General features: G+C 43.2%; 2 protein-coding genes and 1 pseudogene across 2 annotated transcripts; 2 read left to right on the top strand and 1 right to left on the bottom strand.

Annotated features, from left to right (window-relative positions):
* Window positions 1-2,292: 2,292 nt before the first annotated feature.
* On the top strand, window positions 2,293-4,802 carry LOC136490180 (zerumbone synthase-like). Its single transcript, XM_066486659.1, has 3 exons — window positions 2,293-2,356; window positions 2,467-2,553; window positions 3,810-4,802. Exons 1-3 carry the CDS (start codon window positions 2,328-2,330, stop codon window positions 4,654-4,656), a joined length of 963 nt encoding a protein of 320 aa, XP_066342756.1. The 5' UTR covers window positions 2,293-2,327; the 3' UTR covers window positions 4,657-4,802.
* Window positions 4,803-6,463: 1,661 nt separating this feature from the next.
* On the top strand, window positions 6,464-7,709 carry LOC136488594 (momilactone A synthase-like). Its single transcript, XM_066485475.1, has 2 exons — window positions 6,464-6,549; window positions 6,795-7,709. The coding sequence occupies exons 1-2, from the start codon at window positions 6,464-6,466 to the stop codon at window positions 7,606-7,608; spliced, it is 900 nt and encodes a 299-aa protein (XP_066341572.1). The 3' UTR covers window positions 7,609-7,709.
* A 366-nt stretch (window positions 7,710-8,075) lies between these two features.
* LOC136488592 (CASP-like protein 1U2) lies at window positions 8,076-8,862 on the bottom strand (annotated as a pseudogene).
* Between the last annotated feature and the right edge of the window lie 4,672 nt (window positions 8,863-13,534).

Raw genomic sequence — 13,534 nt, 5'->3', positions numbered from 1 at the left:
TACATTTAGCATTAATAATGTATGTTGCATTCATGCTAGTTGCATCTCATATTTTTACCGTGCAAAGTTTTTAAACATTTTTATACTTTATCCAAATGTTTTGAGAAATTTCTAGGTTTTTCTAGAAAATTTTCCCATTTTATAGAGCTAAACCTAATTTTTCAAGGTTCTAAAGATACTTTCATGGGCTCTAAATATTTTATTTGGATTTTTTATCTCAATATATCTCTTGATTTTTTTCTAATTTTTAAAAGCTTAGAGGAATTTTATATGGTTTCAAACCTTATCAAATATTTACCAAATTTTTAACTTAAAAAAGGACAAAACCTTCGAAACCACTTCAAATTAGGATAGAGAGGTAATAATTTGATCAGTTTTAAGAGTTCGAGTGATGTCTAGTTTTGAAATTCGAGGTGGAAAATTAGATTACAATAATAGTTTACAGAAGTAGAATCTCAAAAATTTAATACAAAGACCAATCTATAATTTTTTGAAATCGATGGTTAAATATACAAATGTTTAAAACGGAGGGGAATATCTATGGGCTCTATTTTATTTGTTATTAGGTACAATATATATGTCTTTGTATGTCAGCGGTGGCCTGGCCGCTCCATTCATTAAATTCGTGCTGCTGCAGGTTAGCTCAAACCGACCACCATGCTGCACAGTGCACTTATGTATGGACGTATGGTACTGAGCATATATAATTAGGCCGCGTTTAGTTCCGAAAATTTTTGGCTTTTGGCTACTGTAGCACGTTCGTTTGTATTTGGCAAAAATTATCTAATTATAGACTATTTAGGCTTAAAAGATTCGTCTCGCCAATTACAGGTAAACTGTGCAATTAGTTATTCTTTTTACCTACATTTAATTCTCCATGTATGTGCCGCAAGATTTGATGTGACGAGGAATCTTAAAAATTTTTGGTTTTTGGCTTGCATCTAAACGGGGCCTTAGCTGTTGTATATAGTGGTAGATCCAATGCCGCTGCTGATCTCACCAGCTGGTCAAAGCAACAGAATGACAAGGGGCATTCGGCCTGTTCGGTTGGTTGGTTGGTTGGTTCGTATGGTTGCTTTTCGGTCTAATTCAAATTTCAATGGTCTACATACTGTCCAACAACCCTTGTACAGTCCACACACAGACCCTTGTACAGTCCACACACATTGCGCATCGCAGTCTCGCACAGCCTTACAATATCCATATATCCTAATATACTTATTATGAAAATATAGTTGTATTGTTAATTTAATAATACTTATTCTTCATTTAAGTATTGGTATCTTTTTATTTATTTTTTGTTAAATTGTAAAAAAATGACTTCAGTTATACTATATGTTCTAATTTATAGGTCGTTTTGATATTTTTAGATATATCGTAATTTTTAATATATATATCTATATATATCACATATCTAGTGTATAATAGAATCTATGTGTACCTAAAAGAAACTAAAATAACCTATGATTTGGAACAGATCATGGTATTTTGGACGGAGGAAAGAGTAGTAGAGGAGTAGCTGCCTATTAAAAGCCTCTCCTGCTGCTGCCAAAGCAGATGAACAGAACAAAAGGATTAACTAGTACTCGCTCCATACTAAAAAATAAAATCAATTTGTACAAGACTTGAAGAAATATAAATCATAAATAACTTTTAAGTTGTTTAGTTTGAAAATGTGAAAGCCATATAAATAAATTTGTCTTAAAAAATATTTTCATAAAAATATACATATATTATTTTTTGACAAATATTTTTATAAAAATAAGAAGTCAAAGTAATACTTTGGAGACCGTGTCGCTATCAAAATGACTTTATTTTTTTTAGTATAGAGGGAGTATAGGATTGAATTTGCTTAGGTCACCAAATTGACCACACATTCAGTCTGTTCGTTTGTTGGAACCCGCCTAAACCAGTCAACCAACATTATTTTTCTCTTACACCAAACCAGCACCAAGACAACTGCCCGATTAATAAATAACGGTGGTTGGGTTGCACTTAGCTCCGGAGAGAGAGCGACGAGATGTGTGGCTTCACAGATCTCTCCAGCTCGTTTCCATCCATATATATAAAGAAGGCAGCAGTAGCTAGCTGAGGCTCCCAGCAGCAACCCTTTCGCATAACACGCGAAGTCGACAACAAGCATCCATCCTACCTCTCTCCCCCTTCCCTTCCGTCTCTCTCCCCCCCCCCCCCCCCCCCCCCCTCCCCCCCCCCCCCCCCCCCCCCCCCCCCCCCCCCGTTTGGAATAGATAGGTAGAGTATAATAATTGTAGAAGAGCTAGCCGAGGAAGAACAAGAACTCAACAAGTGAAGCAAAGGGCGGCATCATGATGCACCGGCTTGTCGCCGAAGCTAGGTACGTACATATCACTACATGCAGTTTCTGATATTTAATTTTATCCTTTGGAGTCTCATTTCATTTACCTTTTGCATGTTTTCTCCGTTGATCTTTGGGGGCTTTTTCAGGACAAGAGCAGCCCCGGCGACGATGGCCGCCGGCGGGGTGGCGGGCGGCGAGCGGTGGATGTCGTCGTCGGCAGCCAGCAAAGGAAGGTAGGAGGAAACATCCATTCCGATGACTACTACTTGCTTAGCACCATCCTTTTGCATGCAGTTTGCATTTGCAAATAGTGAGTGGAGCCGTGCATAAATGATGCAGAAACTTTGGCGTTATCCCTTGCATAATGACACCTCGCTCTGATCTCTCTCTCCAGTCCAGGGTGTTAGATTAGATTAGACTAGATTTCAGGACTGCATCTGAAGGCAGGTGTTAATGCATGCAGCAGCTGCTGCTGCTGCTGCCCGGCTGTTACTGTTGTGCCATGTGATTGATCTCAGCCTCTCACGTCTCACCAGTGGCAGCCAGAGGGCAGAGGCTACAGTACCACTCGTACTCGTAGACGAGAGAGCGACGGGCAGCTAGAGGAGAGGATGCGTGGTGTGGGCCCGCGGGTACGTCTGCTTGTGAGTTGGAAGCACGGCAGCTTCCAAAGAACACTGCACCGCTGTTCCCAAAGGGCAAGGCCGAGTTTCTTCCCGTTAACCACGCGCCCGAGTTTCCTGAGTTTTGTCTGCTAACCCACCAATTGTTTACTCTCACATTGTCTGTCTGTGCACTGTCATTGCAGGTTTCCATACTATTTTTACGTCTGTGCACTTGTCAACCTAAAAACAACACTGATCTGTTCAAAAATAAAGTAAAGAAAAACATGCATACAAGATTTCCTATTTTTCCATGTATTTTTATTTATTTTCTGCAGGTTATGTATTATAAAGTTAGAAATAATTTAAATCTACTACCCTTATATAGGCTGTTTGACTTTCTAGAAAGTGTTTTTACTACCAAAAAGTAGAACACCGACTAAACGGGTCCAACCTGAAGTTACTTTTTTTTTATACACAACTACTTTTGCGTAATACAATTTTCACGGCACATTTGGTAGTGCTTTTGAGTTTTAGTTTTCAGCCTTTTCCAAGTGGATCTAAATGCAGAGACGCTCTACAGTTGTTTTAATGAAGATTAAGAGAGGGATAGCTTTTATAGTTGCTTCAACTAAATAGTTTATAGTTTTTTTCATAGCTTATAGGTGAACCAAACAGATTTTTTACCGAAACACCTAATGATTTTCTTAGCTTTTGTTACTAGTTCAAATCTCAACGCTCACCAGAATTTTGTCATTCTCCTTTAAGTTTTCAGCCAGTGCTAAGTTTCAATGTCTAATTATATAATGGCACCGTACTAGTAAATTACAAATCCCGCGTATTGAATTCACAATCAATTCTGCCACCAAACACTTGATTTTCAACAGGCTAGAAGGGAAGATTGCGCTAATCACCGGAGGCGCTAGTGGGCTCGGCAAGGCGGCGGCCCAGGAGTTCATCCAAGAGGGCGCGCAGGCCGTGATCCTCGCCGACATCAACTCCAAGCTGGGCCTCCAGACGGCTGGCGAGCTGGGCCCAAACGCCCACTTCTTGCGCTGCGACGTCGCCGCCGAGGACAGCGTCGCCGCGGCAGTGGACGCCGCCGTGGCGCGTCACGGCCGGCTGGACGTCATGCTCAACAGCGCCGGCGTCGTGGGCCCGCTGTCCCACGGCACGTCCCAGATCGCCAGCCTCGACTTCGCGCAGTTCGATGCCGTTATGTCCGTCAACGTGCGCGGGACGCTGGCGGGGATCAAGCACGCCGCGCGCGTCATGCTGCAGGCGCCGCCGCCGCCCGCGGGCGCCCGTGGAGGCGGAGGCTCCATCCTCTGCATGGCGAGCATCAGCGGCATCCTCGGCGGGCTGGGGACGTACCCGTACTCGGTGTCCAAGTTCGCCATCGCCGGGATCGTCAAGGCCGCCGCGGCCGAGCTGTCGCGCCATGGCGTCCGCGTCAACTGCATCTCGCCGTACGCGGTGCCCACGCCGATGGTGGTGGAACAGTTCTCGGCGATGCTGGGCGGAGCTGCCGACGAGGCGCAGGTGGCGGCCATGATCAGGGGGCTCGGGGAGCTCAAGGGCGCCACCTGCGAGGCGGAAGACATTGCCAGGGCCGCCGTGTACCTTGCCTCCGACGACGCCAAGTACGTGTCTGGGCACAACCTTGTGGTTGACGGCGGATTCACGAGCTACAAGCACATGAACCTGCCCTTCCCTACCAAGCCACAGGAGTGACTTGCCAGTTGCCACAGCTTGTGATTGAGGTGTTGCGTGCTTTCATTCTGGTAGTGTTTTTCTTTTGTACAAAACTGCACCTAACCTCGAGGAAGAAGAGAATGTGTGAGTTGTTGTGATCTTGGTTTACAAGGGTTGTGAGTGACTTTTTAGCCCATGCAATGATCCAAACCTAGTGCATGGATTCAGTAGAAAAGAATGTGGCTTCGCAGTTACTGCTTTCTTTCTGCGGAGAAGTTGTGGGTTGTGATTTTGTGAAACATAAAGGTATAGATATTCTGGTTTAGAAAAAATCCAAATTACTACCTCCGAGTATCGCTTATGTCCATATAACCCATAAACTATTGGTTCGGTTTACTCCCCTTAACTATTTCAGTCAATCCAATTATCTCGTAACAAAATTTATATTTTTTATCCTCTATGCACAAACTGAATTTCAGTTTCTAAATTTATGGGGTGATAGTGAACATTATATTATTTTTTAAAACTACATTATGCATTTTATATCATTATGTTTAATAGAATTTTCTATTTCTAGTGTTAATTTATTATTATATGTCATAACATATCAAAGTAATGATAAAACTTTATGAAATATTTTTTTAAAACATAAATTATGGTGCTAGCTATCCCCTCATAAAGTTTGAAACTAGAAAACAACTTGAATGTGGAAAAACAAAAAAGACGAATCTTGTTGAGGTGTAAATTAGACCAACTAAAATAATTGAGAAGAGTAAAACGAACTAAACAATAGTTTAGGGGGGTTATCTGGACATAGAACATACTTGAGGGTAGTATTTTAGAAATTTTCATTCTAGTTTCAGTAAAAAAGACCCGACAATCTTTAGGGGTGTAATTTGCAAAAAAAAAGAGGAACCTTTAGGCTAGGGTGTTTGGTTCAAGGTGTGGAGTAGTCGGTCATCTTTTTGCTTCTTACCTTTTTTTTTTGGTTTGGTTTATAGGAACTCATGTCTTGGCCTATGAGGTGGAGAGGATGAATTGGGTTACTAAAATATTGAACACAGTTTAGCATCAGGAATCCTAGATTATTTCTAAATCACCCTAATTGTTTTTATACTTTCTTTATCTCTGGTACATTTGCATTGAAAACCCTGTCCTACTCATTATTGTTTTCGCACATCCTTTAACATTCAGATTTGTCGATCCATACGTGTGTGTATATTTCGATATGACTAAGTTGATTTTCCTGAGTACGGAAAGATTGCGAGTTAAGATACAGAGTTGTTGGAGAACAGTTTTCTAATTTTGCTAAAAAACATGATTAGGAGTGGATTTCGGAAAACTCTTGAAGATGCTCTTAGAAACAAATGATCACGCAATAAGAATCACACCGATCGCGCTGTGCTCAATCCATATGAAATAATCCTAGTCCATCTTCATCTCCTTGCGCCTGGTACTTGCATTGACCAGCACAATGCACATGATATCTACTCAATCATGCACTCTTGTCTAGCGTGCATGTGTGCTGCACATGCTGTTAGTAGCATTATTGACCACAAATGGCACCATGTAATCGTGCATATGTGGTGCACATTAGCAATAATGCTAGTATAACCATTAGGTCAACTGTTGTGAGAACTAACGAATCGGTTCATATCTGCATTATTCGAGCTGATGTCAGGGTCAGGGCTCAGCTCCTCGATTTTGTTTAACACTCCAGGTCCCTTCCAACTGCCTTCATTTAGAAGCGAGCAACCATTCTCTCCCTACCCTTCTGGTAGCTCTCCCAGCGTTGACTTGTTGGTAGCTCCCCTTGGATTTTGGGAGCTAGCTAGCAGCTACGAGAATGGCCTCAGAGGAGGACAGTCGTTCCATGGCCGGCGGCGAGCCTAAGGTGTCGGGGGCGCCGGCTCCGGCGCCAGCGAAGGGGAGGTAATTAAAAGAGTTGAAAAAACATGCGTCTTGGATTTCGAGTTTTTCACAGTACTGGCACGCAATTTTTATTTTGTTATTTCTCATATTTTCGTCTCAGATATCTAGAGTTCCAATTTCCATCTTGATCCACATAGATAAGCAAACTTTGAAATCTCATGCTTTTCCATTCGTTTTGAAATATGCTATTTGATGAATTTGATGTACCACTCATCGAAAAGGATTTTGCACTTACAAATGTGCAGGCTTGTGGGCAAGATTGCGCTGATCACAGGAGGAGCAAGTGGGCTTGGGAAGGAGACGGCCCGTGAGTTCATCCAGGAGGGCGCCGCCGTGGTCATCGCCGACGTCAACTCCAAGCTGGGCCTTCAAACCGCCGAGGAACTCGGCCCTCAGGCCCACTTCGTCCACTGCGACGTCACCGTCGATGAGAGCGTCGCCGGAGCCGTGGAATCCACTGTCACGCGGTATGGCCGGCTCGACGTCATGCTCAACAGCGCCGGCGTCGCCGGCTCGTTGGCCGGCACGTCGAGGATAGCCGAACTGGACCTGGCGCAGCTCGACGCCGTCATGGCCGTGAACGTGCGCGGCACGCTGGCCGGGATCAAGCACGCCACGCGCGTCATGGCCCCAGCCGGCGCCGGCTCCATCCTCTGCATGGCGAGCATCAGCGGCGTCCTCGGCGGGCTGGGGACGTACCCGTACTCGGTGTCCAAGTTTGCCGTCGTTGGCGCGGTAAAAGCCGCGGCGGCGGAGCTGTCGCGCCACGGTGTTCGGGTCAACTGCATATCGCCCCACGCGGTGCCGACGCCGATGGTGGTCGAGCAATTCTCGACTATGCTCGGCGGCGCCGCCGACGAAGAGCAGGTGGCGGCGATCATCAGGGGTCTAGGCGAGCTGAAAGGCGCGACGTGCGAGGCGGTGGACGTGGCGAGGGCCGCCGTGTACCTGGCCTCTGACGACGCCAAGTACGTGTCCGGGCACAACCTTGTGGTTGACGGCGGATTCACGAGCTACAAGCACCTGAACCTGCCCTTCTCTACCAAGCCACAGGAGTGACTTGCCACAGCTGCTTGTGATTCAGGTGTTGCATGCTTTCATTCTGCTAGTGTTTCTTGTTAGAATATCAAGTATCTGATTAGTTAGACTCTTTGTTTTCATATTCCCTTTATTCTTTCATATCCCATGTATTTCTATATAAACACCTCTGGAGACTAATGGAAAACTGAGTTGAGTTAATCCTCCAATATGGTATCAGAAGGGTCACGATCCCTTTGCTTCCGCTCACCCTAGACCGTCGGACTCCCGCGACGTTCTCCACCTCCGACGCTCGCATCGCGCCTCTGCGTCGCGGCTCATCATCGCGCCTCTGCGTCGGGGACATCGCGCCATTGCGACTCCGTCTCGCCAAACACCGCGATCCCGTGATCCGCCAGGTCGTCCCACGACCCCGCTACTCCGCCAGGTCGCCAGGTTGCGACTCCGCCACCCCGTCCCGGGACTCCGACCGCCTGGAAGCGCCGCGCCTATTTGCGCGACCTCCGTCCGCGACCGCGACCACCGCGACCGCACCGCGACGCCAGGCTCGCGACTCTGCCAGGCCCCCGACTTCGCCAGGCTGACTCGCACCGCGACTGCCGTGACTCCGCCAGGGCGGTGCTCCACCTGTCGCCGCGTGACGTGGACACTGTGCTGTCCAACCGGCTGGCATGCCTTCCAACGCCGAACTCTACCAGGCGGCCATGGAGACCATCGCTGCCGCCGAAGCCGCCGGCGGCGGCGTCGGCGCACGCGCTGATCTGCGGGCCGTAGGCCATCACCGCACCGCCGCGAACACCGCGCCGGTGGCCGAGTAGAGCAGCATCTGCACAGCGACGTCGACGACAACCAGGACGACACGGGGAATCATGGGCGCATCCTCGCCGTCGTCGCCCTTGCCGACCTGCACGTAGATCGCGGCCACCTCCAGGATCGTCGCTGCGATGTTGGACCCTGCAAGGTATCTGCAACCGGTGAAGATGACAGAAATTAACAAAAACTACTCCAAGAACGCATGAATATGTATAGGTCAAACGCAACGACGTGGTACTGTAGTCCTTACACGAAGGGCTGGTAGTTCTTGAAGGTGACGGTGGTGGCCGTGGCGCCGTCGAGCCCGTAGATGGTGCACTCGCTCGCGGTGGCCATGAGGACCGCCGAGGTGAGCGCCAGGGCCAGCGTGATCAGGTGCAGCAGCAGGGTAACCGCCTTGGAACCGTTTGGCACCGCCGCGTCGTCGTCGATCACATGGCAGTCGGAATCCGAACCGTACATGACGACGCAAGCTGAGGATGAGCAAATGAAGATGAAGAGGTTGAAGCCGCAGGATTCGGAGCATTTGTTCTGAATAACGAGAATGGGAAGAACTTAACAGGCGATGAGCAAAATTAATGGAAAGGAGCATCGGAGGAGATCAGATTGTTATAGGAAGAGCTTGTTTTTTCAGCCGAAACACTGTTTCGGCTCATTTTTTCAGCGAAGCGAACGAGGCCGGTAAATATGATATGGCTATATATACGATGTAGGGCAGTTTGTATGGATTGATGGATCCATTTACATATATAGAACAGAAATTAGCGTATAACTTCCTTAAGGCAGCAGGATAACACGGGCTAGTAGATTAATCTTCATATGTTCTCTTCTCTTGTTTCTGCTTGTACTGCGCCGCTTCCATTTCCCAATCCGGCCCCGATGGTAGTGACAGCCTGAAACAGAAGCTGACAATCTCACCAAAAAAAAGAAAAAAAGAAAGAAAAAGAAACTGGCAGGCATGAGCCATGACATCCGCCAGGGTGCTCAGAAAAAAAGTCCTCCAGACCCTCCTTAACTAATACTATTGTTTTTTTCTTTTTGTGATTACACATGTAGACACTCACAACGCACACCCACTCACCTCAATGAACGCACGCATGTAAAACCTATCCCTATGAGCATCTTCGAAGATTAGGCCGATAAATCCTCAAAATTGACGAAGTCACCATACTGGCATCTCACTGTAAAAATAAAACGTCGTCTACCACTTAAAGCACAACGTCGTTAAATCCTGAAAAATTCACTCTGACGCAGGGAGTCGGACTCAGGGCTTGAGGTGCTACTAAGGCTATTGTAACTAAGGTTTTATTTATCAGCCGAAATTCACAAAAATTTCCGAAATTTCCGTTCTATCCACCGGGTCCGATAAAATTTGATATCGGCAAAAATTTTCTCTTCTTTCCTGCTCCCACACAGACAACCCAAATTCAGCCGCGCGATGGTCCCACACTTATAATGTTTTATTCTTGTTTTTATCTGTAAACAAGTCATACCTTAGGAATAGTTTCAAGTCAAATTCTACAAAAAATTTCAAAACAGTTTGAATTTTTTTTTTGAATTTGGTCCGATGTTTCCGATATATGCTGCTTATCCTATTTATCCATGACCTTCGATAAATTTTTATTTCCAATAATGAAAACCTTGCTTGTAACCACTAGGCTACATATCCTTTCGCAACTAATACTATTGTTTGATTTACCACCTCAAACTAGAAAACTGTACGTTTTATATAGCTTCCTGTAACTATCGAAACAAGTTGTTTTCCTCCCTATGTACGTAGTTTCAAGCTGGTGGTTTAGTTCAATGTGACATGTCTGTTGAAAATTCTACTGCAACCACTACTATCAAGAGGTGGTTGATAAGCCTCTATAAAGATAATATCCTATAAAGGCGACAAATAATCCTAGCCCTGGGCGATGGAGCAAGGTGAGCCGCAGTACTAAATGAACTTAAATAAACCAACATTCAGCTACAAAGTTTTTAATCTTATCAAGCACTACAACATTGGTATAGGACATGTCTTCATCTAAGATTATTTGAAAATTTCAAAAATTTAAATATCAAAATATGTGAATTTAAAAAAAATGAAACTCTAAAAAACTTTTAGATAAAAAACTTATCAACAACAAACTTGTAGATCAGGTCGGTCACTACAACTTTGGTATTAACCATGTGAACATTCAACACCCTGTTCGCTTGATCGTTTCTGTGGATTATAAGCCGGCTGATGCTGTTTTGTTGTGAGAGAAAACACTGTATTATGGCTAATAAGCATGGCTGATACGACCAAGCGAACAGGGTGCAAGATCATTTGGAAATTCTAAATTTTGAATTTAAAAATCTATGAACATGAAACACATATTTTGGACCTTAAACAACTTCAAATCAAAAACCTTGCAACTACAAAGTTGTAGATTGTATTGATAACTATAGATTTGATGTAGACCATGTTAACAACCAAAATTCTTTGAAAATTTGAAATTTTAAATTTCAAAATCCAAGAAATTAAAACATCTTGGGACTCTAAACAATTTCAAATCAAAAACTTCTCCGCTACAAATTTGTAGATCGCATCGTCGATGGCTATAATAATTTTGATACAAAGTTTATTTTCATCCAACTTCATATATAAAAGTTACCAATTAATTTTTGAAGTGATTATTTCTAGTGATGGGCCTCTTAAGATGTCCAACTCTGTTAATTAATTTCTAAAGAGCAACGCAGAGCGCCCACCTCTGTTAATAGTCATTTTCATAGTCAGGCATGATGAATTAACAGAGGTAGATGCCTTAGGATGTCCCTCCTCTATTAATAGTTGTTTAACCAGTCACCTTAGGATGCCCATCTCTGAAAACTATTAACAGAGACGGGCGCTCGATAAAATTAGAAGCAGGTTTGAGTACTATTTTAAAACTAAGGAATATTGCCTGTGTAGTTTTTCTTAACTAAGGAATATAACATTTTGGCCTCCTGTATTCACAAGTGAATGAGTATAGCCCTTTAAAATATATCCATAGTACCGTCCTCATCCTAAATTATAAGTTATCCCAACTTTCTTCAACAGTCAAAGCATCTCAAGTTTAACTAAATTTATATAATGAAATAAAAGCATCTCCAGTTTGACTAAATTTATATAATAAAATAATAATATTTTTTATACCAACTAAGTATCGTTAGATTCGTCATTAATTATATTTTTATAGTATACCTATTTGATGTCATAAATTTTTGTAATTCTCTCTATAATTTTGGTCAAACTTGAGATACTTTGTGATGGAGACGGGGTTCCTGATCTTCCATTAGGTGGCGATAGCTATCATTGTGATGGAGGACGACACACCGATCCATCTTCAAATCAAAAGACCCGAACCATGCAACCTTAACACCATGACACCTCTGGTTATCAACCGTGTCACAAATCCGATTAACCTCGCCAAGAAGACTAATCCCTGCCTACGTAACGTAGAAGACAAGCAAGAACTTGAAAGAACACAAACTCAATTGAAATTACAATTGCTAATGAATGATTAAACAATCGAAGTTGGGGTTTCACAACCGATGACGACGACTGTTCGGAGATAGGTTGATCTAAAACAAAACCCAAACCCTAACATGTGGTGTGATGACTCAATATAAGGTCTAAGGGTCGTCAACCCTAGACGCGGCCCCTAATGGGCTCTAAGACGATGCACGACCCATCGGACCAAGATGGTGACACAGCACCGTGATAGATTCTGAATACTGACTTCTTTTGACAATTCCCATTGACTCCTATATAATTTGGACCTCAAACCAAAGGCATTGGTTAGCTTATGAAATTAGATTTTGGACCTCAAACCAAAGGCATTGGTTGGCTTATGAAATTAACTTTTCATGCATATGTAGCTTGTCGAAATCAGAGTCTGAAAATATTCTGGGTCCATTTTAATACAGGTTGGTCCTAAAGGCCAAGGCAGACTTGGGACCTGGCCTCTGGCTTGGCTTGAATGTCTTTGCTGGTCTTCTCCACCTCCACACCTCTCTCTATGTACACTACTACAGGATTCATTAACCGAGGCGGGTACGACATCGGCCTCTGTTCACAATAAAATTCCAAAACCAAAAATTTCCAGGATTCAAACCCGTGACCTAACACTCAACACTACCTGGTCTCTACCACTGCACCATACTCATTCATGTCTATATATAATATGTTACTTTTTATACCAATATTTTGTATCTTATATTATATATTTTGGATATTAAATAAACTCAAATGAAAAAACTTTTCTACAAAGTTTTAAATCTTATCAAGTACTACAACTTTGGTATAGGATGCATCTCCATCCGAGATTGTTTGAAAATTTTAAAAATTGAATCTAAGCATATGTGAATTTAAAACACATATTTGAGACTCTAAACGGCTTTAAATAAAAAAAACTTGTCAACAACAAACATGTAACTCAGGCCGGTCACTACAACTTTGGTATTCATTATGTGAACATTTGAGATCGTTTAGGAATTCTAAATTTTAAACTTAAAAATCTATAACCTCGAACATATATTTGGGACTCAAAATAACTTTAAATAAAAAACTTTTCAACTACAAAGTTGTAGATTCTATTGAGAACTGTAACTTTCTTATAGACTATGTGAACAACCGAGACTGTTTGATAATTTTAAATTTCAAAATTTAAAATATGTGAACATACAACAACATTTTGGGACTCTAAACAGTTTAAATTCAAAAATATTTTAACTACAAAGTTGTAGAACACATCAAGGGCTACAATTTTGATATAAAGTTTGTCTTAATCCAAATTTAAATGAAAAAGTTATGATATATTTTTGTTGCACTATTTACGGAGGCGGACATCTTAAGACGTCTGCCTCCGTAAATCGATTCCGACTCCAAAAATCATTGATTAATGGAGACAGTCGTCTTAAGATGCCCACCTTCAAAAAAATTTAACGGAGGCGGGCGTCACTCTGGGAGGCGGTCATTTCTTGGAGCTCTCCAAACCATTTACGGAGGCAGCCGCTAGATGTGCCCGTCTCCGTTAATACTTTGTCTTGCTTCTCAAAATTATTTTTTGTAGTACTGGTACTTTATGACCATCTTCAGTGTTCCTAAGCAAGATAACATCATTAGCTA

This window comes from Miscanthus floridulus, chromosome 10 (assembly GCF_019320115.1).
Source record: "Miscanthus floridulus cultivar M001 chromosome 10, ASM1932011v1, whole genome shotgun sequence".
NCBI classification, from domain to species: domain Eukaryota; kingdom Viridiplantae; phylum Streptophyta; class Magnoliopsida; order Poales; family Poaceae; genus Miscanthus; species Miscanthus floridulus.
The sequence above is the reverse complement of the archived record's forward strand: the minus strand, read 5'-3'. Positions and strand labels throughout refer to the sequence as shown.